Below are 25,076 nucleotides of genomic sequence, written 5' to 3'. Positions count from 1 at the left end.
TTCTGAAAGAGACAGCAAAGTGCGGGATTTATTCAGCAAAAAATGTGTATGGAAAGGGGAAACAGAAATATGTCAGCATCCACTTCCTTTGGCATCTTTGATGCTGAAACTAGCATGGAGTAAGACAATGAAGCAGGACAAACAGTAGAGGTAAAAAAGCAGTGAATGAAAAAGGTTTTTCGGTTCTCCTCCTGCACAAAACAAAACAAAAAACCTACAAACCCTCAAGAGGAGGAAAAATTCAGGTCCAATATGCTTGGCTACACTCATTGTCAGGAAGAGCGATTTTTTGTGGATGGCTGGAGGTGACCTAGATACGTACCCCCCAGTTTCACAGGAATTCTTGCTGTAACTCCCGGTGTGTCTGTTTCTTTCACACAGCATCCTGGCTCCAAGTGTGTGATCCGTAACTGCATATTGTGTCAGGATAGGTGCCACAAGTGTAAGTGTTCATATCACAAGGGTAGCACCAATGTTAACATGACTAGCGCCAAAGGAAGGGATGATGCTGAGTAATCTCTGCTGCCTAACTCAGATTTCATCCATCCACTCAGTAAACACCCTGCATGCTAATGTTGTAGAATCACTGCAGCAGTGCCAGAAAAGATGAAAACTAAGAGGTGCATTGGCACGGTTTCTCCCACCTTCTCCGTTTCAGCTCTACGTGAGTGTGTTTCTTTCCCAATGACACAGACCACAGATGATCTGTCTCTTAAGCAGAAAACTATCCCTCTGTTTCCTGCATGAAGCTAGCCTTAATTGTAACAAGAGAAATGAAGGGGGGGAAAACCAAGTGGCAAGGTTTGTGTGTTGTCTTTTGAAGAGGCAAAATCACATTTTATAGTGGCAGCATGAACACTGTTGCGTGGCTCGCGGGGTTTGAGCTCCAGAGTGGCAGACCGTCTCGCTAGCTCCTTCCAATATTTCTGTCCTGCTGCTGTTATGTAAGTGCCGGTGTCCCACTTTGCTTGTGCAGCTCCCAGCCTCGTGCACGATGATGCTCTGGAGCCTACGCCAAAGGTAATGCCCGACAGAACGCTACGTAACGTACCAATAATACCAGCAATACGACTAGTAATAGCAATTAGCAGTGACAGCTCGATACGGCCATTCTCTGAAGTGTTTTGGCTACTGGCTAGAAGCGCACTTCGGGGGTGTTTGGGTTCGGGGCCGAGCCGGTGCTCCATGCCCCCGTTTCCCGCGGCCACAGCGGCCAGAGCAGCCGCCCCCGAACAACCCGCCCCTGCCTTGCAGCAGCCGCGGCGGGGCGGAGCGGGGCGGGGCGGGGCGCGGCGCGCCCCCCCCCGCGATGCGCACAAGGACAGCGGGCTCCGGGGCACGGTGAGCGGGCAGGGGGGGGGGAAGGACGACGACGGGCTGCGGCCCGGAGGAAGGCGGCGGTGGCGACAAGTGACAGCACGGCCGCGGCCTGGGAAGCGCCGCAGGGGCAGGGCACACGCACCGCCCGCACACGCAGCCCCGCTGGCCGCCCTCTCCCCACCCCCGCACCTGCGTTGCCGGCCGGCGGGGCGGGGCGGGGGGCGGTGTGTTGTGCTTGGTAACCAGGGAGCCGCGCAGAGGAACGGAGTGGCGCGGAGCAGCGCGGAACGGCGCGTCGCGGCCGGCGGAGGTAGGGAGTAGGCGGCAGCAGCAGCGCGGAGTCCGAGGCGGGGTCGCGGGTGCGAGCCCCCCGGGCTTGCGGGCGTTCGGTGGGTTCCGGAGAGCCCTTGGGTCGCCGGCCGGTCCGCCTCCAGGAACGAGGGACCCCCATGGGGCAGCCTCCTATTCCTCCCTCCCCGTCCGAAACTATCTGGAGGTTAATCGAAACTCGCTGCCGTGATTGCGGAGCTCGCCCGCTTTCCTCTGTGGATTTGAGGGTTTTGCGCTTTCCTGAGTAGGGGGGTAGGAAATCCCGGCGGAGGGCCGTGGTTCGCCTCCTGAAGTGCACGTGTGTGTGTTGCAGAGATACCCGGTTTTATGCTCAGTCACACACTGCAGGCCAAAACGTAGTTAATCAAGGAAGATGGGACTGTTCCTGTGCACTCCCAAGAAGCCAGTTTTAGGCTGGGTTGCATGCAGTGATGATGCAAAAAGGACAAGTGCACTGCAAAAAAAAATGCATAGAGTCCATATGCTCCCTGGCATGTGTGGTAATTCCCTAGAGGTAAGACCTGCTGAAATACTAACAGACAAGGTTGTTAATAGGATTTTGACAACCGTATTTTCGACCATCTTCATGCCGGGGAAAAGTGCTTGCAAGCACTATTAGTAGCCTGCTATAATAGGCCAGATTTTGCAAATTGATAAGGAATTACTTATGTAAATCATTGACATGACGCTGAAGGAGACTCCAGTGCTCATCACTGCGAGAGATTTATACCTATGTGGCTTGTAGGGAAGTAGTATGTGGTGTTTCTGGCTGCTTGCCAGCACTTTTCAAGTGTCGAGCCTGTTGAAAGACTCTTAACAGGCACACACTTTCCTGTAGTAGTACTAGTGATGGACTGTTTGCTTTCTATGATCTGATAATTATTTTCCTGGTTCTTGTGTGCACTTTAACACTTATGCAGATTCCAAGCTATAAATGCTGATGAGCTGTGTACAAATATTGCCTCTGGACAGAGAATATAAGGATGCTATATGTTATTTTAATTGGTAAAAAGAAATGCTTTTTTGCTTGTACTGTTTCGTGTGCTAAATTACATGACAGAACTGGTTTATAAGGTACAGTGTTAAAATTTGTAGAGTGAGTTACTTTTATTTTTTCTGGGAGGAGCCCACATCGATTGTTATGTGTGATATTTAACATATTCCTTAAAGCAACGAAGTTTCCCCTGGAAAAAGGAGCTCTCCAGAATGAACAGAGTGCTGCATGTTGGAGTGATTCAATTCTCATCTTTGCAAACTCTGTTAGATGCGAAAGTAGAAGTAATAATGTCTCCACTTCCCTCCTGTTCTTTTAATTCATGTTCCTAGGGGCTGGGTTTGTTTGTTTGTTTAATATTACCTTTAGAGATTATATATGCCAGTGGCAATTCTCTGTTGCCAAGCATAAAATACCAATGGACAGGTGTTAATCACTGATGAACCCAAATACGTTTGTGACATTTTCAAATTTTATTTTACTTTTACTTGAAGTTCAGTAATTGTGATAAATGCCAGTAGTGATTTGGGCTGCCACATTTAATACAGACACAAGGATCTCATCATGACCGTACACCTTCATGCACCATTACTTTCTCTTTATTAAAATCTGAGACTCCTCAAAGGATTTTTTTTTTTTTTTTTTTTTTTTTGGACTTTGGGACCTTAGGAGCGTCCTGTGAACTTCCCTAGAGCTACGGTGAGTTACACAGCCTGCCAGCGAGTACACTGCTCAAAGAAAGTAACACTTTTATACTGGGTCAGGGAGAGCAGAGCCGCACAGGGAAGGCAGAGCAGCATCCTGTTAGTATTTAAATGCATTTGGGGAGAAGGTAAGAGTGCCTGGCCCTAGGGATGATCATGCTGGGTGAGGCACTGAACTAGGCATGAATCCACGGAGAGCTTCCAAGGTCAGCACAGCGGGAGTGATCACTGTGGGTCTATGTGGCTTCTGTGGATCAGGCCCCAAGAGTCGTGCACGTACGTGCCCCGTTCGGACAGACCCCACATTAATCCATCTCAGTTACACTTTGTTAAAGGAAGTCAGCTGTAGCTCAATTTTTCTCTTTTCAAGTAGTAGCCGTAGTTATTGGGAAAGTACATACATCAAACATAAATGATTATTTCCACACTTCCTCCTTACTGTGGCTAATGACAAAACTTTAGAGCTCTTGTGTTGTCTCAGGTCACAAAAATAACACTAGCGGTGTACCTCTGAAGCAACTGAACTTTTGCCTTTATTTCACTTACGGGCACAGATCTAATGGGGAAAACAGAGGTGTTTCTGCTTTTCCATTCTTATGTCAGCTGTATCTGCCCCTTGCTCACAAATTATAATTCAGCTGAGCTTTCTTGCTTGGGAGATGTGCAGAAATACCAAAGAATTGATGCTTACTTGCTTATCTCAAACTCAGTTTGACCCACCCTTTCCTGAGATGCTTCAGTGTTTTCTCTTTTAGTGGTCTTTTTTTTTCCCCCTCCTACAGACGTACCTCTGCAAGAGCCTTCTGCTGTAGGTCATATTATGCCACAGAAATCCTAGGTGCCATATCGGTATTAAAACTGAAAAATCAGAACGGCTCTCCTACCATTAACCAGCTTACAAATTATATGCGAACCTCATGCTGTCCTATTTGTTTGTGTATTGTGACCTCTGATCTTAATCTTGGCCTGTCTTTGTCTGTGCAGATAGTAAACTCTTTGAGGCAAGGATTATATCCTGTGTTTGTAGAAGGTAAGGAGCTACTGATCCCCGTCTCCTGCTATTACCTACATCTATATAAACTGTAATATGTTCCTGCAGAATTTCAATAGCAGGATAACTAAACTGTAATATACACTGTATTTAGCTTCTCATATCAGAAAGACGGCGAATGACCTTTCTTTGAATATATCTAGCAACATATGTTCTGCCAATTTTTCTAAAAAATAGCAAGTCTCTGCCTCTGTTTTCTCCTAGAACACTTTACATTTTCTGTTCAAATGGAATTACAGCTGTCAAGACAAGAATCAGAGTTTCATTCCACTGGATTTTTGCCTATCCCCCAAAAAACATAATAGAAAGTAGAAAGCAAAAAGCTCTCTTGCTGAAATGCAAATACATACATGGGCACGTGCATGACTAGGGTCCTACAAATAATTTTTAAATACTAGAATACAGTTGTAGGTAAAGCGTAGAAAAATTTTGTGCCATATATGCCACAAATTTAAATCTCAGATGTGCAAATTACCTTGAATCTTCCAAATCATTAATTGCAGTTGCAGACTTTCAACTTTCTGCAAAATGAAGAACTTTTGTTCAGCTCCAAACAAGGCCGAAGCATAACTAGAGGAAGCAATATAACCTGGAGCTCCAGAACGGATCCAAACTTTTCATTCTTCCCCTCCCGCCCCAGCTCCCCAAGAAAAACAGATTTCAATACCTCCAGGTAACTACTGCACATCAAGTCAGTTTGGGGTTGGATGGTCAGTGAGAACATCTTGTTTCAGTGTTCCTGTTTCAATGTGTTGTCAAAGGTCATGATCTGTCTCTTCTTCCACCTTTTTCTATTCAAAAGCAGTCCACGCATAGGGAAAGGAAGCACCGAGTGACACTGTTGGGATTCAACTGTCAAAAACACCTTTCAGAGCCAAAATTACGTTTTTCCATGATCTTATGTGGTGTGCAGTTATGTCCCATTGGACTTGGGAAAGTTCCAGTATGCACTAACTTGTGCTACGTCGTGCTTAAGCAAACAACCGCAGCTTTGCAATTCAACCATCTGTAGCATTTGCCAAAGGGACTCTTCTGTTGGCCTGGATTTTGGAAGAGCAGTGAGGAGGTACCGCTTTTTCTTTGAAGACAGTATAAGAATCATTTTGGATGATTCTATCCCACATCTTCCTCCTAGCTCTGAATTTTAATATATCCACTAGGTATTACCTGCAGCTTGACCAATTTGTTCCAATAAGTTTATAAATGGATTCTCAGTTCATCAGCTGCAAGTTTTCAGTATTCTGGGATGAACTTTATCAAGTTCTGCCTTACTTAACTTTGATTTTATTTCAGATGATGCTGTTTCCATTTCTGCTGTGCCTTTGTCTATCAGAATTGTCTTCAGAAAAATCGGTATAATATGAACTGAGGCAAATTAATCTCCACTTGATTTTATTTTCTGCTTTGTTTTTACTTATCTGGCTAATAACCATTTGCTTACCATCTTGACTTCCTTAGTCTAACTCAGCTGGTCTCTCTTCATCCCTGTAGACAGCACTTAGCACTGCAGAGCGCTTCACTTCTCATCCTTTATTTCTGTCCACGTATTTCTGAGTCATGGTGTTTCTTATTTTGTCTGGAGCAATTTTATTCTCCGCTGCACAGATGTACAGTTACTGGACCTTGGACATAAAGAAATCCCCAGTCTGCTTCACAGGGGAGACACTGTACTCTTCAGTCCATTTGACTTCTGTAACTCATTTCCCTTTTATTATTATTTCTTTAAGCACTGTGTCTTTAAATCATCTCCCGACCTGCTTATGCGCTTTGGGTTATTCTTCTACTAGTTTGGACTACATCAGTCAGTTCCTTAGAGCTATTTTCTATGACTAGCCTTTTTTTCTTTTTTTTTCTTACGCCACTACTAACTAAAACCAAACCTAAAATACTTGGATCTGTGATTATTTTACGTTGAAAACTGCTGTTATGACTTCCAGAAAATTCTGGTTCCTACTTAATGGGAATCAGTTGTCCTGACAGACATTTGGGTCACCGTTGCTTCATAGAATCACATACATTTCAGCAGCATTTATCACTCTAGCGGCATTTCAAAGACCTCTTACAGTTCAGAAACAGAACCTGTGGATCAAAGTGGACCTCTAGCACTACAGCAGTACAGCATGCTTGGAAATCCTTTCCTGGAAGTGTTTTTTGGACTTGATCAGTTCTATACCACTTTCTTATGAGGGAAGTCTGCCCCTTGTTAATGTATAATGGCACTCCAGCACTTGACCTTATTTCTGTCATCCCTGAGATTCTGTTCAGCTCATGTGCTATAGTTATTTTAGTTATTCCATTGTATGTCTTATATCTATGTAGCATTTGAAAATGACTTCTAGCTGCAGGAGTTCCTTGAATTTATTACTCTGGTTTTTGTCCTTTCTTTTTGATACATCCCAGATTACAAACAGTCCTTTTACTGCCTGCTACCTGTCTATTTCTTGCTCTCGTCAGTATCTTATTTATCTGTGTTTATCCCTGTTTGTCTGGAGTTTCTTTATCCTGTGCTGCTATAATGGGCGATAATAGAAGTCTAAAACTCTGTTTCCAGGTACAACCATGTTCTCACATCAGTAGCACTCTTCCCCAGGGTGCTATCTGTGGCATCAGCCCGATGTGGTGGGAATCTGCAATTTGTGCCAACATGAAGGGCAGTCAGAGAATTTTTTACCCTTTTTTTTTGCGTCAGGCTTGTCTTCAGCCATCGTTGCACACCTTATGTGCTGTCTACACCTAGCAGACATCTCTCTGGTTTTCTGGAACCACGCTGCTGACTGGCCTGTGTTTTCCTTTAATATATTTTATAAACTTTAAGAACTAAAAGACTAAATACGACCTGGTCTTGACAATGGTACTTTACTTATTTACCAGTCAAAGGAAAATATAGTCTTTTTTTTAATTGTAGGTAATTCAAAGCACTCCTGAGCACAATGAAAAAATGAGAATTACACCAGGGACCCAGATAAGTTAACCCATAATAGATCTAGTGTTTTTGTTATCTCTTCCATAGAACAAACATCCTCCTGTTCTGGCATTTAAAGAGGAAAAACAATACACGTCAGAGAACTGTAAACTGCATGCTACTATACCAGATTTCTAGGCGTTATGGTTTTTATATGAGAGAAGAAGTTCGCGTTTCCTCTTTTCATCTAAAAACAGAGTACCTGAATATTAATATAAGAAAACGGTGTCAGCACAACTTTATATATTAAATCCAGATAAGTGGCAAATGTAATGAAAAATTTATCTCATTTATATGCAAACCCATTCTGTTTCATTCTTGTGTGTTCATTCCCTATATGTTCAGACTAAAAAATTAATAATTAATAATAATGAAAAATCACTTGTTGAATGCTAAAGCAGGGAATAGCTCATATAGTCCTGCAGGTTTATTTCAGGCTAAGACTTATGAGATTTAAGCCATACACTTTTCTTAAAACCTCTGTATTTTGAAAAGGTTTCCATCTGAAGATACATCTTTGCATCTGGGACTGAAATGAAAACATCACTCCATTTATTGCAAATGATTTTGTGTAACAGCTATGAGAATATTTAATTAAGATGATAAGGTTTAAATATCTGAAAAGTATAATCTTTCAGTAGGGGAAAAAAGTGATCTTTTGTTGTGGGCTTTAACTATTTGTAGAAGTCAGGAAAAAATTCCCCTCTGCATTACGTTGAATAGCTGACTGTGCGTGTCGGTTTCTTGTTCTGTGGAGCTTTAGAGGCTGGCTGAAGACAGGCGAGCAGGGTGCACGAAGCTTCATTTCATCTGTTTTGCTGATGTCTGAACTGTGGTTTTCTGCCTGTGGAGGTGACTGTGCACGTGACAATCTTTCCTTCCCACCTGTAGTAAATTAGTATCTTCTTTCAACGAGTTAATTCCCACTGCTTGCAAAGGAGCTTTTGAATGAGGAGCCATATTTAGAACTGCAGATTCCTCTCATGCAGCATATAATTTAATATCAGCTAGATAAATTATTAATTGCAAGTCTGCCACTTATTGCTGCACAGTGACTCAGCCTGCTGTGTGAGTAGATCGAACATATATCTTCATTACAATTTCCCAGACACTTTTAACTTGGAGTTGGATCAGCATCTTCCACGGCTCCTCTAAATCTGCTCATGTACAGCTGATTTCCACCAGCTCTATCGCGGTGCGAGTGGGCTGGTATTCTGATATTGTTACTGCTGTTAGCCAAAAACCAGTCAGACGAGGCATTTTTAATACCCCTTATCTCTGCCCAAAAATTAGTCTAGCAGCTGGCAATTAAAAGTTGCTGTACCTCACTTACCTTACTGCTCAAATCATTACCAATGCCACTGCCGCAGAAACAAGGCTTGATTTCACCTGCTTTGTTGCAAATATCTCTGGTTTGGATGGGATTAGAAAACCTGAGGTTTCATTTAAATATTGCAAAGGAAGCAAAGCTGACCTGTGTGAGCATGAGCAACAGAAAACCTCCTCCTCTTCCCCATCCACCAAGTTGGGCGCCCTTTAGTGTTGGCTGTGGAAGAGAGTTCTGGTTGCCGATGCTCCATGTGATTCAGCAATGCCAGGGGACCATCAGCCCCAGCCAGTGTTGCATCTGAGAGGTGTGATGGCGGCACCTTCTCCTGCCTAGCTGTCACAAAGGCGAGGCTTCCTAGCTGCCAGGGTGCCTTTCCACGTTTGGGAAATGGTGACTGATACGGAGAGTCTCTGTGCACCCTGAGAAGGGTGTGGGGCAAAGCCTGGAAGGTGGGAAGGGAGGAGGCCCCTGAAGGAGAGAGGAGGCACACATGGGAAGAGAGTGGGGATAAGAGCATCCGGATGTGGAAGCCCCATCCCTGGAAGTTTTTAAGGCCAGGCTGGATGGGGCTCTGAGCAACCTGATCCAGTGGGAGGTGTCCCTGCCCATGGCAGGGGGTTGGAACTAGATGATCTTTAAGGTCCCTTCCAACCCTGACAATTCTATGATTCTGTGTCTTGTGCAAAGCATAGACATATGGAAAAAGAGCAGTAATGTGGCTGGAGCAGGTATTGGTACCAGTCTGGCCACGGCTGTGCGCATGGGTGGACTTTACGATCTGTTCTGCACCCTGATCCATCAGAAGCGCACTTCCCTCAGCTGCACTAATTTACAGCCAGCTTGGGTCTGCTGACCTGAGCAGCACTTATGTATCCAAAATACAAGGTAAACATACAATAAAAACAGCAGTAAGAGGGAAAGCAGAGAGTTCCTTGTGTCAGGCATGATTTGAAGGGTCAGAAAAGGAAATGTTGAAAGGTGATTTCCTCTGGCAGCCCTTACATATTGACACAGCTCCTTTGGGACAGTTCAGCGTACCTAAAGCCGTTGCAGCCTAAAGGCTTGTCTGCCTGATGTTGGAGGACTTTATTCTCTGACAGACCTTGGGGCCAGGAAAAGAGGGAAGTGCACAGCGCCAATAAACCCACTCATATTTGTGATATCGATCAACTGCGTATCATCTTGAATTTGGGATGCACCTAGTGTGGGTAGTATGAATACAATTATTCTTCGTATCTATATGCTCAGTTCTTTCTTACCAGAGAAACAGGTGCATACGTACACAACATGTACTTCTTCCTCAGAAGGTAAAATATTATTGATACCATTATCTGAAGAATCTAATTTTTATTAATTTTTTTAGGCCAGATTTATAGTTATGTAGATTTTACTATAGTTACAACAGAGTTAAGTTCGTGTGGCAGTTCTAATTCACAGCTTTTGGTGTTAAATGACACACAAATACAACAACATCGTACACTAGAAAAGGGAATGTAAATACGATTTTATTTAATAATAAAGCATGTGAATCTCAATATTTCAGATTAGATCACATAGTCCAGTGGAATTAGGGATTATCCTGATCAATGAGTTACTATTACGCGCTCCTTTCTAGCATGGTGAAATAGAATGACAGTTACGCAGCTTTGGGATTTTATGAGTGGTTTCATTTTTCCTCCTTTACACCTGGCATTATTTACTTTAAGAAGTATTATGGTGTTACTTTTAATATGTATAACATTATTGTTATTTCTAAAACAACATCCACGAGCATCCTCAGGAAAGCATTGATTTCTGGTGCATTGCCAATTGTTCTTAATGATTTGTTTTTGCAGCTTCATTCCGTTGATGATTGCCAAGCAAGCTTTCAGCATTAATTGTGTCTCTGGCTGGGGTGTACAGTATGCACAAAACATACCGCTCTTCACGTGTTAAAATAGCTATTAAGACTCAAGGTTCTTAGTCTGGTAGAAGTTTGTTCTAAGCCTTGGTACTTTGTTTTTCAGGCGCTGAGGTTTCCCGCCAGTGCTGTTCCCCGGCCCTGGGAGGGCTGGCGTTGGACCAGAGGCATCTGAGTGCCCCGGGCGTTGCTGTGCCAGGGCTGAGGGCTGCGCGCTAAGGGAAGCCACCCGAGATCCTCATCGCGTCGAGGTCAGCAGCTTGGAGGGAGCCTTCTGTCAGGGGAAGTGGGCTTGCTGCAAAGACATCATGGCCTCATCCCGACTAGGGGCAAGGTCTAGAGATATCGCCAATGTCATGCAACGACTTCAAGGTAAGACGCTGACTCGGGCTGGTGCTTTCTGCCATCCGTTCATAAATGGAGGTTCCTGGTTTTTACTGTAGTACACAGTCAGGAAAGTATTTCTGAAGTGTAATAACTGTTCTAAACTTATCTACTGGAAAATATTTGTAGTGTATCTGAAGGGCTCTGATGATATGAATCCTTTGGCATAGTTTAAAAGTAGCTGATATTATGAACGTGGATCCATGGGACAGGACACTGAATTGAAGATTATGAGACTTTGGTTCTGTTTCTCCCACATGACCTGATTGTGCATCAGTTTTCTCATAGAAAAGAGAATAGAAATTTTATATATCCTCTTCTCGGCTATGAAGTCTACAGGTAGATCTGTTCTGCTGATAAACCACTATTTATTAGTTGAGCAATACTTTCTGTCTCCAAAGGAGAACTGTACCTCATTACATTGTTAAGCATTGAAGAATTTGTACGTCAATGAGTGAATTATTAGTGCTGAAGTTGGTGACCTTTTAGATAACATATCACAGGATGTCTTTGCAGTATTCATTGAGTATTCATTATTTTTTTAAGTTCTTATAATAAAATAAATATTAAATAAAGTTATTGTTGTCTTTTTTTTTAAGAAGTTATACACCTAAATGCTGCAGCTAAAAGCTTGCATTGAGAATGTAGGTTTTTTGTTCAAAATGATGCTATTGACTAGAAACAAATTGTCAGCGTAGCTGTCGGTTTCACTCCTGTTAACTTTTAAACTTAATCATAAATCCCTGACCTCTTCCATTCTTTATGCACCACCTTCCACTGACTTCAACAAAAGGTTTACATGCACAGAACCCATGCTGCCCATTTCTGCATCTTCTAAATATGGAAACTTTATCATCCCATGGCTTTTCCTTCCATTTATTGTTTTTCACTTTAAGTTATCTGAACTCAGTTTCCCAGCCACTAGATACAACTAGCATGCATAATTTCCATGTAGCCTTAGTAGATTAATATGAGAATACGTAAAGATGCAGAGTCTGTCTCATTTAGGCTCACTACAGCACTTTTTCAACTCCAAAATACTCCTGCTTGATGTACCGCAGACATTTGGACAGTTACTGTCTTTTTTCCTTGCTATTTTTAATATTCTAAATTCTTAGCCTGCATTCTTGGACAATGGTTGTTCAATGGTCATTCAAAGTACCCACAAACATAGAGTGAGGAAATATCCCCTGCCCAGAGAACTTGTGGTTTAAACACTAGGTTAAAACATTAGGATAAGATACTCCAGGTATACACAAATGAATGAGGGAGTGCAAGGGTACAGTGAGGCAACATTGCTCGCAGAACAGGCAGGGGTCTTAGTACGTTATCTATATATCTGTGTACTATATATTTAAAAGAAGTCAGGTTCTTAATAAGGATACAAAAAAAAAAAAAAAGAGAGATTTGAAGCAAGAAATGAAGTAATAAAGGGCTCCCTACTGAGGAATATGAAGAAATGCATGTGAGAAATGGCAGAGGGGCTTGAAGGTTATGAAGGCAAATGAAAGGATCAGGGAAGATTATCCAGGCTGGTACCCTGAAGCCATAAGTAAAGAGGATGCTACAGGAGCTATTTACAGAGCATGTGGACTATTGATTATCAAATTGTTGTGTACTAACTTTGTAAAGCTGTTGCTGACAAAATGGCTGTTCTGTTTATTTGCACTTTGTTATTTTTACATAATTGTTTTTCATTTTTATGCATTTTGCTTTGTAGAAATTGGTATATAGTTCTCAGCTATATGTTTGTGGGTTTTTTCTTTTTGTAAATTAAGCAGTAATAGTTAAGTGACCTCTTAAGTGAATACATTTTAGAAGAACGTGCATGAACTAAATGCAAATTTGGCATTGTGTGTTAATTTGAAGTCATACCTATAACTGGATTGTTTGCTTCTCAGATGAAATCATTTCAGCTTGGTATTGCTGGGATCTGAGTTTTGCTGCAGAAGCACTATTTCAATAAATACTTCACCTGTGCCAAGACTGAAGTGCTTGGAGCCTAAGTCTTTTTTTAGTCTGTAGTTCTGCATTATGGATGAGCAGGCAATCTGCAGTGCGACTACCTTAGCCCTTGTGAATTAAGGTTGCTCTACCTTGCAGAAATGATAGTTAACTGAAATAGGAGCAGGTACGGACATAGGAACGTGGAGATATTTTTTTGGCGTGTATGCACGGCAGCCCAGAATCGGTGCGGTTGGAGCTGAGTGTGTAGCTCAAGGTGAGAGTGGAATTGACAGTATTCTCGCTGTAACAGGAATGGAGGTGGTTTGGGGGATCCTCGTTCAGTGCCGAGCAGCAGTTGTGCTTTACAACACCTGCTTTTGTACCTGGCCGTGAGCTGAGTCAGGAGAGTTCTTCCTGCGTGACACTGTCAGAGAGTGCTGCAAGGTGTCAGTGCTGGGAATTTGTCGGGATTGAGGGAGAGAGGTGAAGTAAGCTGTGCTCCCTCCTCCACATCATTGTCTCATACCCTCCTCACAGGTTTCCAGCAAGTGTTGGTGGTGAGAGAGTGCAGGAAACACCAGAAAAATACCACTCTTCTCTGGAATTCTCGACAACAGTTTTGAAATCTCTGCTGTACATACTGCAAGAGAATGCAATTATATCAGCTCACCTGAAAACTGTCAGAATGCAACCAAGTTGGTTCTGGTGTCGCTTTGTGGTGTTTTGTTTTTTTTTTTTAAATAAAAAAAAAATTCCAGCTGCTTCCTTCTGTTGGTGATTGTGACACTTGCAATACGCTCTGTAAATGTTAACGTTTTAGAATAAGACTGCATATCACTGCCTCAGAAATCCACTTGGGATTAACAGTCATAAAGATGTGCAGCGTGCTGGGCTGTGGGTTTGGATGCAAGTGTGAACGCAACCTCTCTTATCCTGTGGTGCCTAGGCAAAGACTTGTTGCAGTGTTGCTCTCTCTGCCCAGAAGAATGGAGGCTCTACTCTGTTAGTCGGGGCCAGGCAGGGCACAGGAGAGAGGTGGGCATTGAGAATAAGATTTATCATCTCTAACTTCATCATCCCTCCCATGCTAATAAAAATTGAGACATAGGGCTATTCATTATCGCTCAGTCTGCACTCAAGCCAGAGAGACAGGCCTCTCCAGAAGAAGTATGATCCCTTGCCGCTTGAATTTTAAGTAATAAGGACATGTTTTTGAAGCAAAAATCTTTCCTATTGTTTTTTAATTCTGAGAATTTTATAACCTGTATAATAGACAAGGGTTGCAGACAAGAGTGGCCTTACCACTTTAAATGGGGGCGAGGAGCATCTCTGAGGAAAGGTTAATCGTAATTGAGAAGGTAGGTATAAATCCACAGAAGCCATCTCACTCTTTTGCTAGACACATACCCTTAGCTGCATGTGGCATCTTTCCACTAACTTCTGCTTATCCTTCCCTCGGCGCTCGCTCGAACGGTGCAACCCTGACAGGCTGCCAGGTCTGTCCCGCCTGGGTCAGGCAATTCAGACTTTCAGGGGCATAAATTGTGGCGTGACTGCTACAGGAGCTAACGCAACCTGAGGCAGGTGTTTAAGCAACATACTGTTACAAGACAATCACTTTGTGGTCTTAAAAAAAAAACCCTCTTCAAATGATATGAAAGTATAAAAGTGTTTTTTTTTTTTAACTCGATCTTCTGTTAGGTTCTGGGTTGCATCACTGCTCCTGTAAGGGTCTTAAATTAATTTTGGCTTGTGGGAATCTTGGGCTTTTGTAAATTCCCTGTAGAGAGACTTCATAGTGCAGGAAGAGCTATGGTGGGAAGGAAAGCAACGTGGTCATTCCTGAAGTCCCACTATGATGAAAAGGAGCCATAGTTCTAGTAATCTTCACACACTCCTGAAAAGCATCAATAAGCACAGGTCAAAGTAGTCTAAACTCCAGTCCTTGTTTTATGTGAAGTTACCTACAACTGAGTATCACCTGTAATTTTAATGCCTTCCTTATATTAACACTGTTCACTGAACGCTGTGGGTTGGGTTTTTTCTGGATTGTCCTTCCTTTTTTTTTTTTTTCTTCCCCTTAAGTTTTGGCTCTTCTTCTCCTTTCTTTTACATCCTAGTGTTTCTTTTCCATGTCGTGCTAGCAGTTGCTATTAATCAAACAGTAGATTATTTTTTTCTGTTTAGCTGATAGGCACTTCGTTAATATGTACCTTCACCAGTCTTTTCCTTTGCTTGTTTTCTAAGTCAACAGTACCAAGAGCCACAGTTTAACATTAAGCTAAGCTGGTTTAACAGATATGTGATGCTGAAAGCTACCTTGCTTCACTGCATGCGTGTTCCCAACTTTCTTTCCACCAGTGCTCTTTTTCCTCTTACCTTAGACCTGAACCAGCTGAAAATGGTTTGTAGAGGTCAGGTGAGCTCCTGGCAAAAAGGCAAATGGCAGGATCTCCTCTTTCAGTGCCATTTACCGTTTTATCATCCGTGAAATTAAACTGCAACCTCATATTTGTAAATGTGAGCGAGATTGAAAAGGTGTGGTTGGTCAGGAGGGGCATGATGCACACCTTGTGCAGTTGAGTTTTACCCCCCACATCACCAATACTGCTCCGGTTAAGGTTTCCTTCTGTCCAGGTTTGCTGGTGTATACTGGTTCCATGTAGTCCTGCTGCTGCTGCCTTTTCACTGCAACCTTTCACTCTCTGAAATGTCCCAGCTTGATTCCTGCACCTTGGTTGGATTTGGAAGATTCTTGTGTTACAAGAGATGCCAGTGTAAGTTATTAGTCTCTCTGGTGAGCAAGTCTTGTAACTTAGGCAATTCATTACATATTGGCAGTGCATTAAGGGAAAATAGACTCTTTTGACTCTATTGACTCTGTAGACTATATAACCTGAAGGCCAAATAGATCTAAATGATGACTTGGGAATCTGAATAGCATCATAGCCCGTGTTACTTAAAAGGAGGAATTTAAGTAGGATTTAAGTATTAATATTTTTTCAGTATGAGAAAATTTAAGTTAATATTACTTCAGAACAAAATATTGAAATATAAGATTTATGTGTGAATGTTAAGACAGATGGAAAAAACATCATAGCTGGAAAGGAAATCATTAAAGAGTAAAAAAGAAAGAGAAAAGAGATCAAGTGTTTTCATTTACTACAACAAAAACATGTGAAAAGGTTAGGCTGCAGCCAGGGGCATTCAGGTTAAATATTAGTTAACATTGGATAAGGAAAGCTGCTGAGGTTAGCTGTGAAATCACCATTGCTAGAAGTATTTAATTCTGGTTTATGCGTATGGAAACAAGTCCTGCAAGAATCCACTTCAGGTCTCTTCTGACCCAGGTATCTGATAGTAATAATCTGATGCATTGCTGGCAGAGACAAGTTCTGAACTGCCTGTAGGTGTTGCAGAACCACAAGGGAAAGGATAACAAAACATTCAACTAGTAGCACAAATGACTAAAGTATGCACTGAATTCTAGGTATCATGTTGTATTAGAATGCTCTGTCATATACAGAGCAATGAGTATCTCTGTGACCAGAACCATATGATGCTGATTTTTTTTTTTTTTTTTTTTTGCTGCAGTTAGCTTTTATTTTGTGTCCTCCTCCATGAGAACACAGTCCTAGGTCAGTCTGTGCAGTGCGGCATTTGTTTAGTGCAACATGGTCCTATTGTTTGATTTTTAGAGTTTTTCCTTTGTTAACAAATTCCAAGTTAGTGAATTAAAATAAACTTTAAGTATTTTTTTTTAAGTCAATGTTGCTATCTCATTGTTTATAATTTTCTACTGCTTTTTCTCCCCAAATCAACATATTTGTATTTACTTCTTTTCCTTGTTTGCAATTTTGATGATCACAGCACAGCTCTAAGGGTTGGTAAATTAACCTGCGCTCCTCTTTCCACTTGGTTGTTGGTCAACCAGGATACAAAGCACTAAAGATCACACAGGTGATATAAATGACAAACATATATTTGCACTTGAGTTGCTACTTAAGAAAAATCAGCGTATTTTTTTCTGTTTTCATCTGGGATAAAGTATATATTTAGGGCAGAAAATGGTTGAAATGGTGGTGTCTCACACTGAGACTGCTTTCATTCGGTTCTGGAGGAACACAGTTCAAAAACTGCAGTTCTTCTCATGTGCTACATTAAAACACCGAGGATGGGATTCATTAGACAAAATGCAAGAGGCAAAATGCAAGAGGAAAATTCTCCTTGGTTCGCTTTATAGGCAGTGGTTAAAAGTGGTGCTTCTGAAATATAGTGGATATCCAAAATATGTCAGGCAAATTGTGTTTTATATGAACCCGTCTTCAGCAGCTCCACTCTGCTCATTCTAGTTTGACATGTTCATACGTAGGCATCCACACCGCAGCTGTTTGATGTTGGTTAAGTCCCTATCTGAGGCTCAAAACCTATTTTCAGTTAAGACTGAAATCTGCCATATTTGTTACTGGTGTGAAAGGGGTGATATTTCAAGAAGTCTAAATAGGAACAATTACGTGTCAATTTTGAGGGGTTGGTGAAGGGAAGGATTTTGAGAAGGAAAATATTACAGTGATGAGTATTTCTGAGAGCACCCCCTCTGTTCTGACAGGCCGCTAGACAGACGGTTATTTTAGTAATAGTGTTGGGTTGGGGGTATCAGGAATGAGAATATCTTCAAGGTATTATGATGTCAGGTTTTTCTATGCAGGTTATGACATTTGTCATTTGTCAGTTTTGCGACTTCTAAATAATTTCCTGTTTATATTAGAGTATACTTCAGGCTTGAAAAATTAAGCTCTGTCTTCTGACAGCTGTGCTGTAGTATCTTCCTGTAACACATCTTGTACATTGGAGGTATTATTAAATTTGAACATAGCAAATTGTCATCATCATAAATAACCATCCCTTTTGGAATGCCACCTCTGTTTTTTAATACTAGAGGAACAGAAAATTGCAGAAGGGCATATCTCTTGGCCTTAGTTACTAATTAATAAGCATTAAAATAGTTGTGTAGAGGAACTATTGCTGGCCATGCTTGTATACTCATGTAGGGACTTCTGTAGTGTAAAGGCAAAATATTTCAGTGAGAAAGTTCTACTGTTTTCCTGTAATCCTGTTTTGCTCCTTTGTGGAAATCAGAAACTTCACCACCTTTAATTAGCAAGATGATAATATACCTCAGAAAATATACTTGTAGGTAGATAAAACACACAGATTAAAAAATAACACCTAACAATTCTTAGCAATTTATTCCATAGACTATTTCTAGAATGCAGTTTTTATTTTGTACTTTAGACTTCATTTGCTTAAAAATATCCTAGTTTCTCTCACAAAGCTTCTCCTTGTGAGTCATATCACAGATATCACGGAATTCTAATTTTAGACTCACACTGAAGTTTTTTGGATGGTAGTTGTGTGTATCCAAGTGAATCGTTTATTATTGTGTGCAAGAAAACAGGCTACTTGTTCTGTCTTTCATCTAAGATGAGAAGGAGCCTTATGAGGGAAGCGTCAACAACCTATTAAGAATCCAATAGTCTATTTAAAAAAGAAGAAAGGGGAAAAAAAACAAAACCAAAAAAATACCCAAAACCAAACACCAAAACCACTGAAAAAAAACCCCTAGCTCTTTGGAATTTATTTCTCCACAGGAAGCTAAGAAGAGATGTTTGAAATATATTACATTTTATAGGAAGTTATAACTGATTACTTAATTACACAGCTAATGTTTATAGTCAAATTCCGGTTGCTTGTTTTTGGGGGTGTATGCTTTTTCTTTCTCATTTGTTAGTAGACTTTAATTTGGGGCTGGTCCACATGTAATGTTCTTTTCAGAAGGTGTGCAAAGGAACTAGGGCTAATTGTAAAAGTTAGCCTCCGTCCTGACCATTGAAAGAGATCCTGGTTTATTTTGGGTTCTCAGTGATTGTTTTAATTCAATATCAGAACTGTTAGGGAACTAGTGGAATAGCATCCCCATGTTTCAGGATGAGTAAACTCCAGGTAAGCGTGGAAGAAGGAGTAATGCTGGGTTACCACATGGTGAGGACAGTTCCTCTTGGGCTCCAGCCCAGCCCTAGCACAGCTTGCCTGGAGGCCAAGACCCCACACCCCAACCTGCTGTCCCCTCTCTCTCCGCTTCATCTGTCTCTCCATCTCCACTGGTGAGGAGTCACCCTTGTTAACATCTAGCACTGTGAAATATCGTTTGGCATTTCATTGCAACGAAGGTAAACTTTAACGTCCTAAGACACATAATTTGTGAAACTTCTTTTACTATCATTTCAACAGATTTTATATAATTACATTTCAGTATTTGTTACATAGTATTTAGTACTTTGAAGAGGATTATGCCCTCCCAGATGCACGTTGGTTTAAGTGTCTATGGAGAATGTATGTAATCTTTTTATAACACTGCTAGGTTGGTGATACAAACCTGGAAAACCTGTGAATCTCCAAGCTAAAGACTGTCATTGTATTCACCCTGGTGTGAGACATACCTGGAACACTTAATAACAGCCTGTATCTACATGGCTGTTGCTGTGGAATGAGAGTTACAATTTGATTTACCCAAATCGCCGAGTATTGTTTTAGCTATGCCAGTTTAATCCCCTGGGAAAATTCATCCTCCCCTTACAGAGATGCCAAAGGCCTGTACAAATGTGGTATACCGTTCCTGTGCTTGCTATACGTTACTCATACAGGGCAGCTGGTGTAGCTTGTCATAACTGCATGGGCTGTCATGCCTCTGCCAGCTTGCTTGGAGTCTCAGTGGTGTACCTGGAGAGGTACAGCTTCTTCACCGTACAGTGCCAAGGACCTTATGTCAATGTGGACTTTCTGTACATCTTTACTCAAGGCGCTATTGCGAGAAAGCCGCTCGCTTCCAGACCTTGTGAATGCAGCAGCTGTTCTGTAAAAGGCTTTGTCTTAAGCTCATTAAAACAAAGGAAAAATCTTCTTTCCCTAAGGTGAAGGGAATGAATTACAACAGCAATAGTAGGTGAAGAGTATTACTCTTAGCTTTCCGGTTTTGGAGGGAAAAAAAAGAAACCACCTTACATACAAGATCACAGTATTCAAGAAGATGTGAGGCCAAGACAGTGTAGCAAAGCAAAATATTTACTTGCTTACAGTGCCTAATAGATGAAAAAAAGAAAAACAGCTCGCTTAGGAATGGAGACTGTAGTCTTCATACTTGACGGCTGATAAGAAGTTACAGTTATTTGTGGTAAATTCAGTTTTGGACTGTGCTTTCATTCTCCCAAGTAAATTAAAGTAAATCATTATTACAGTTGAACTTGTGTAAAGGCCCATCTCCTCATTCTATTTGTTTTGGCCAGGGTTTCTATTTTATTGTCTCATTTGCCAAGACGTCCTTAGGCTTTTCCAGGTTCAAGTGGCGCAGCCATTCCCGGTACTGAGTCAGAACTGAGAGTGCAAACTGACGCTTGCTCAGTAGTTGCAGATACAGATGAATTTTCTCTCTTACTTGACGCCTGTTAACAACAACAGTGATGAATAACACCACCTGTTTAGCTCCACTGGGTAGTTTGGAAACACAATGTGTTTTTTCAGGAGAGAACAGAGAATCAGCATCACCCGTTACAATAGCTACGAGGTACTAAGCCAGTCACTGTACCAGCCCAATCATTCTCTGTTGTTAATCGGATTGGCTACGTACTTGAGTGCTGTTGTGCAGCCTGGATGCTGCAATTCTGTTCACACATGGGTGAAGCTATGTGCCTTGTTACAGTGAGGAGGACGAGAAATACCTCTTCATGGGAGTCACAAAGCTTGTGCTCCCATCCAAATAAGGAGAGAAATGTTCGGGAATGGACCCTTCGCTGAGATTTGCAGCCCAGCTGGTATTTTTTCCCCTAGTGGAGTGTGTTGTCACAGAAGCTCAGGCCATGGTGGGAGAGGTGACGCTTAAGGAAGCCAAAAGTCAAGTTTGTGGACAGGTGAGACCATCCACTGATCAACTACAAATCAGTGAAAAAGCAAACGTGATCAAACTATTGTGTTTGCAGAGGTCTTCTGGGCGTAAAGCTTTGTTAGCAGATGTGAGTTGCAGTAATAAAACATGGATAATCATAGCCTGATTTGAGACTGATTAGACAGGACATAAGGCTAATTAACCTGGATTTCTGGCTTCTTTGCATTACTGAAGTTGTGCAATGCAGGAAGAATAAAATCTGTAAAGGCATTTCGTCACCTAGAGATAGATACTGCCATAAAACGGCACGATGAACATTTTTTTTATACCTCTCTTGATGCCTTTCTTCAGCTTCAAAGACTTAAGTACTTTATGATCTGATCCATAAATATACAAATAAAGTGGATTAAAAATCTACAATAGTATTAGCATTCAGGGATTAGAAATTTATTATTTGCAAATGTATTTAGTACCCTCAAGATAGTTAATGTTTCTAAACCTAAATACTTATTTATCAGCTGAAGTCAGTGGGCCATCCTGGAACTACTAATTTTGTTCTTTAGTGTCATGTCTATTATATAAAAGTGTAACCGTGTGACAATCTTGTTCACATTTCTAAAATACATACCCATCCTACCAAAAACCAATAGCCGTAGTGAAAGGTTGGATTGCTGCTTTTTCATTCAAATTAAACTTTTTTGAATACAAAGCTCTGAATCTTACTGTGAAGCTTCTGCTTTCTGTTTCCAAAAGAGACAGAAGTTCATTTTGGTTGTTTTTCTGAGTGACTGACCATCTCAGGAGCAGAAAATCTGCTGCTGCTCCATTGCATTGTATCGGGGAAGGGGAGAGTTGTATAATTTGCTTTTTTGGTTTTGCTTTCCAGAATCGCCTTTTGTTTGGACACTTTGGTGAGCTTGTACACAGCTTTGTTGCATAACACTTCTTTCATAATCCTGAGCCTGCCTTTTCATTTGTCTGGTTACTAAGAAAACTGGAGGTGTGACCAACTGCCAGAAGTGATTTGAATAAATAAAAGGAATCATGAACTGTTAATTGTTGTGTTTACATCTAGTTTCTAAGAGACTAATATTTCATGCTCAGTGTCTCTGTGTGTTTGTGTTTGAGATCTTGGGCACATTCAGATCCTGTGTTCCCTGGGGAAACTTGTGTCTGCACAAAAAAAATTACACTTCGTATTTATATTTATCAGTTTGAAGTCTTCAGGTTTGAATAGGAAATTACATAAATTTATGAATGAGATCAGATAATGGTATGTCATTGTGCTGATTCTTAAGTAGTCAACGTTTTTTCTTTTTTCTTTTTTTTTTTTTTTTAATCTTGAAAGAGATATGCAAATATGTAATGAAGTAGCACATTTTGACCTGTGAGGGTGGTAAGGATAGTTAATATCACTTTCCAGATGGGAATTAAAACAGAGCAAGGTCTCATTCTCACCCACCACTATGAAAGTGTAGGATGCAACGTGATCTTTACTGCAGTCAGGAAGAATATATCAGTTCATAAAACTCTACTGAGTTGGTTAAGTTCCAGCTTGGAACTACGAATCAGGTGCACATTTATCTACCAATAGATATCAGGTGCACATGTACCTACCAGTAGCTACTAATAGCTATTTCTGTTTACTATTAGTAGCTGGTTGTTCCTATTGAAGGCCACAAATAGTGGGAACTGTGTCATCGGGAACAGGAAGTAGCTTGAAATTTGGCTTAAAAATTACAAGTTACACATTCAGCAGCATGTTTTGAAGAGTCACACTGTAAGTTTTAACAGTATATTTTCTTCAAGTTTTCTTCAAGTATATTTTCTTCCAAACATTTTGGAAATTGTATAGGCTGCAGTGCTTTTTTTTTTTTTTTAAAAATGATTTATTCTTGGCATAGTTAAAATGGCAAACCTCATAGTCGCAAATATGTGGCTATTTATAACAACAGGCATGACAATACAATGATTGTTCTCTGACTGAAATGCAAACTGCCAGGCGATTTATACTGTGAATGAGACCACATCTGAAATCTGTGCCATTTCTCTGGTAGACTTCAGTGACATGGTTAATTAACATAACATTAGCGTCGGCAGTTAAGGAGCTCAAGTTGTGATGAAGTTTATAAGTATCAAGCTGAATTATGGTAATGTCACAGGTAATGCAAAAGAAAGAGATAAACAGATTTACATGAAAATGTGCATTGAACTTTCTTTGTAGGGAAGAAGACTGGAGTCGATTGATCAAAATTCTGGACATTTAGCTACTTCTTGTTGCTAAAGGAGAAAGCGCAAAGCACAGAAATCAGAGCTCAGTGGACAATTAAATGGCCTTAAAGAGAAAAAGCCCATTTCACAAAAAGAAACAAAAAAAAAAAGAAGTCTTTTAATGCTTTCTTTGCATCTACGAGCAAGATAAACTTGTTAGAAGTTGGGTAAAAAGCTGTGAATAATGTTTTCAAGGAAACAGAACAAACAAACGCATAGGAATATGCATAGAAAGAAAAAGTGAAAGCAAAAGGAACTCATATAGCCTTCTGATAGGTAGAACTGTTCAGAAAAAAAATTAGTGAGGAAAGGAGATTGGCTATCGAGAACAGCAATAACATTGTCTTGAAAAACAAAAATGGAGAGAGAAGCTGCTTTACATCTCTAAACATAAAAATTACCATGGCAAGAGTTTTAATTGTGTTATTGGTTGTGAACTGTCTCAGTCTCAACCAACATCTAAGAGCATGTTTGCCCTGAAGTTTGTTTTCATTCTGGTAGTTTATTATGGAGGCACTGTACAATATCTTCTAGCAAAAGGCGTATCTGCATTCCTCTGAGGACCCACCTCAGCGAGAAATCAAAGCTAGATTTCTGACTATGGTCTCAGTATTCTGTTTCAAAACCTGTATGCTCAAAAAGGAGAAGTCTTTCATCTGAATTATTAATTTTAGTTGTGAGTACAATCAGAATGTCTATACCATCGTTACTTGCGGCTCCCTGTCAGGATTTGACTGTTTGCTAATTACTGGGTGATGGGCGGTGCTGGGTCATGCTTCCCTGATCCTGCAGCATTCTCTTGCACTTGCTCTGGCGACAAGTTCTGAATTATACAGCAAGAGCTGTTCATTAGTCTGTTATAAAGAAGTACCTCCATTTCTTCTCTCTTCCTGATAAAGGGGCCTTGTTTTCTAGGTCATTACTTCAGTTTCCCGATAATTTGAAGCCCTGATTCCATCTAATTAGACTAGTTTCAGTCTGGTCAATTGTTACGTTCTGGTTTTCTCTGGCCTCTTTTAGTAAAATTTAGTGCTTGGGTGTCTTTACGCTTTCAAAACTGTCAATTTAATTACATCTTTTACTAACAAATGACTTGGATAAGAGCAAGTTATTTTAGCATTATCTAAATTTCAACTGTTTTTACCTTTTTTCTGCAGAACCAGAAGCAAAAAGAATTACAAGCTTGTTCATAGCTGATATTTGCATATAATTAAAAAGGTGCAATGGTTCTTGGTTCAGATTTATTTTTAGGCATTGTCATCTAGATTTCTGTTCTGGCATAGAACCATTTAACCTGAGATGCTGAGATCTAAGGATACAACTCAATAGCTTCTCATGGAAAGCCATATGCCGCGTTTACATGACCTCTTTCATTCTCTGTCAAACCAGTGCTACAGGATGCTGATCATCTGTTCTCCAGAAATCTTTTTTCCTCAGTGACTGGACAGAATTCGTGGCTGATTGCCAGCAATGCTGGACATAAGCTGCTTTGGCAGATTTACCCTTTTAAAGCTGTGCTTTATTTGGAGGGAAAATTGTCTCCTTTCCCACACAGGCAAAAAGCAAACCAAAACAAAAAAAAAATAAAACAACCACCAAACCTTCAGAATGGGACTGAGATAAACCCATTGCTAAAGAGAAAAAATCACTATGGCAAATGAATACCAAGCTTAAGACTTTTAAGTTCACTAAGGTCTCTGTAACCACAGTGACAACTGACTGAGCTTTGCTGTTCACCAATAAAGATTAAGTTTTTGGCTAGTGATATAATGTATATTCTAATAATCGAATTTCTCTAGTTTCCCTCTTTCCTCCCATCTTAGCATCAAATTAAGAGAATGTATACATCTAAACTTTTTCCAGCAACTGAGACTCAACTAAAGAATGAAAATATAGTTGATATACTAATGTAAGCCTCTTACTGTTGTACAGAAAACGTGCAGG

General features: G+C 40.8%; 1 protein-coding gene across 2 annotated transcripts in view; it reads left to right on the top strand.

The window, feature by feature from the left end:
* The first annotated feature begins 1,308 nt into the window (after positions 1–1,308).
* Positions 1,309–25,076, top strand: part of SYNE1 (spectrin repeat containing nuclear envelope protein 1) — a 311,588-nt gene continuing 287,820 nt past the window's right edge. Inside the window, exons 1-2 of one of the 2 annotated variants that reach the window (XM_074580424.1) lie at positions 1,309–1,630; positions 10,698–10,963. In XM_074580424.1, the coding sequence (XP_074436525.1) occupies positions 10,900–10,963 (64 nt within the window). In that variant the 5' untranslated portion in view covers positions 1,309–1,630; positions 10,698–10,899. The remainder of the gene's footprint in view (positions 1,631–10,697; positions 10,964–25,076) is intronic. The other variant, XM_074580426.1, reaches the window with a different exon arrangement.

Source organism: Larus michahellis, chromosome 3 (genome assembly GCF_964199755.1).
Source record: "Larus michahellis chromosome 3, bLarMic1.1, whole genome shotgun sequence".
Taxonomy (NCBI): Eukaryota; Metazoa; Chordata; class Aves; order Charadriiformes; family Laridae; genus Larus; species Larus michahellis.
The sequence above is the reverse complement of the archived record's forward strand: the minus strand, read 5'-3'. Positions and strand labels throughout refer to the sequence as shown.